General features: G+C 51.5%; 1 protein-coding gene across 1 annotated transcript in view; it reads right to left on the reverse strand.

The window, feature by feature from the left end:
* Positions 1 to 1,803, reverse strand: part of RUVBL1 (RuvB-like AAA ATPase 1) — a 44,135-nt gene that overhangs the window by 1,825 nt on the left and 40,507 nt on the right. Inside the window, exon 10 of the mRNA XM_008582329.1 lies at positions 144 to 235. Within this exon, the coding sequence (XP_008580551.1) occupies positions 144 to 235 (92 nt within the window). The remainder of the gene's footprint in view (positions 1 to 143; positions 236 to 1,803) is intronic.

Raw genomic sequence — 1,803 nt, forward strand, 5'->3', positions numbered from 1 at the left:
GGAGACAAGACCCATCACACCAGGAAAAGCAGATGCGGTCCTATGCCCTGGAAAGGGGGCTTGCCTTTATTTCCCAGAATGATTCCCATGAGGCCCCCAGGCTGTGTTGGAAGGCACAGGCAGGGCCAGGGATGCTGGCTCACCTCAGAGTGGTCTTGGTACCAATCTCCCCCAGGTGGTTCAGCGCCTCCTCACTGATGTTGATTCCCTCTGTCTGGGCTCGGATTTTAATGATCTTTTAGAGGAGAGAAAACATGATCAACAGAAACTGACCTCAAGTGTTCCATTTTCAAAGTGCTTTAAAAACAACTTTCTTCGGGGCCGGCCCCGTGGCTCACTCGGGAGAGTGTGGTGCTGGTAGCGCCAAGGTCGCAGGTTCAGATCCTATATAGGGATGGCCAGTGCGCTCACTGGCTGAGTGTGGTGCGGACCACACTGTGCTGAGGGTTGCGATCCCCTTACCGGTCAGAAAAAAAACAAAAAAACAAAACAAAAAAAAACTTTCTTCAGTGTTTCTCACCATCATAAGAGAAACATAGACCCAAACCTAGGCTCGTGGGCAGTGAGCTGACACATACCCAGCACTGCTGGCCTGGCCCCTCCAGGGGCACTTGCCACACCACAGTCTACATGAATGGCATCACAACCAGTGTGTTGTGTTCATCTGGCTAAAGAGCAACTGGTGCCCCAGGAAGTGTGCGGCTACCAGAGCAGCTTGCTCCGCCTCCTGGCTCTCCCCTCCACTGTCCCCAGGCACAGAGAGAAGTAGAGCCTCTTCCAGACCTGCCACGGGCTCCCTCAAGGGCTCTAACCTTTCCAGCATGGGCACCACCACCTACAAGTATTCAGGCAACAAAAGACATTTTTTATTTGCTTGATAAATACGATGGTTAAATAAATCAAAAAAGTTACTTTTAAAGATTTACCAGCCCTCATAACACCACTGGGAGATATCTCACCTATCAAGAAGAGGCTGATGCTTGTTGCAGTTTGAAGATCTTGGTAAAGTTGGAGGGGGAGGCAGGCTGGCAGGGGCGGGGGGGACGCTATAACATAAGTGGCACCAGGATCCTGCAGCACACCAGCGCTGAGTGATAAGGGGCAGCTGGGATAATGATGTTGTGTGTTGTGGAGCTGAGATAACTCGAGGGCTTCGAGCCTCATATAATACAGGAATTTTTCACTTTGGCAGCTTCGTAAACAAGATATCAAGAAGCCTTTGTTTAAATTAAAGCCATAAAAACACACCCAGGGTAAAGGCACAGGAACTGAGAAAGACCGAGTCCCAGCTACAGCCTTACAAGAGGGAAAGGAGAACCAGAGGCTTACTGAGGTGGCCTGCCCTGTCAGCTCTCTCCAGGTGGCCCTGGAGGGCAGGAGCTGTAGGCTTGGGGAGTCCAGTCCCTGATGACTGTGGACAGTGGGAGCCCAGCATGACGAATGGCTGCAGATGGGTGAGGTGGGCTGGCTGGGGGTGAGGCGAACGGGCCAACGAGCACCATGGGGGAGCAGCCCCTCTACCCCAGGCCACCACGGTTGCAAGGTGCTCTCAGCAGTCTTCCCTTTTGTCAAGACAGGCTCTGACCTAAGACTGTTGTATGAAATGTCCTGATTTGTAAATGTCAGCAACTCATTCGGATATTTCACAAGCACTGCATAGGCTACATAAAATTTATCGGTTGGGCTCATCAGTGGGCTGCCAGGGTGTGGGCTCTATTGAAAGAATCTTAGCCTGAAAATTACGGGCTCCACTGTCTGAAGTCCAAAACTAAATGGAGCTGAGCAGACGGAGACACCCACTGA

This window comes from Galeopterus variegatus, unplaced genomic scaffold (assembly GCF_000696425.1).
Source record: "Galeopterus variegatus unplaced genomic scaffold, G_variegatus-3.0.2 Scaffold2572, whole genome shotgun sequence".
In the NCBI taxonomy this organism is placed as follows: Eukaryota; Metazoa; Chordata; class Mammalia; order Dermoptera; family Cynocephalidae; genus Galeopterus; species Galeopterus variegatus.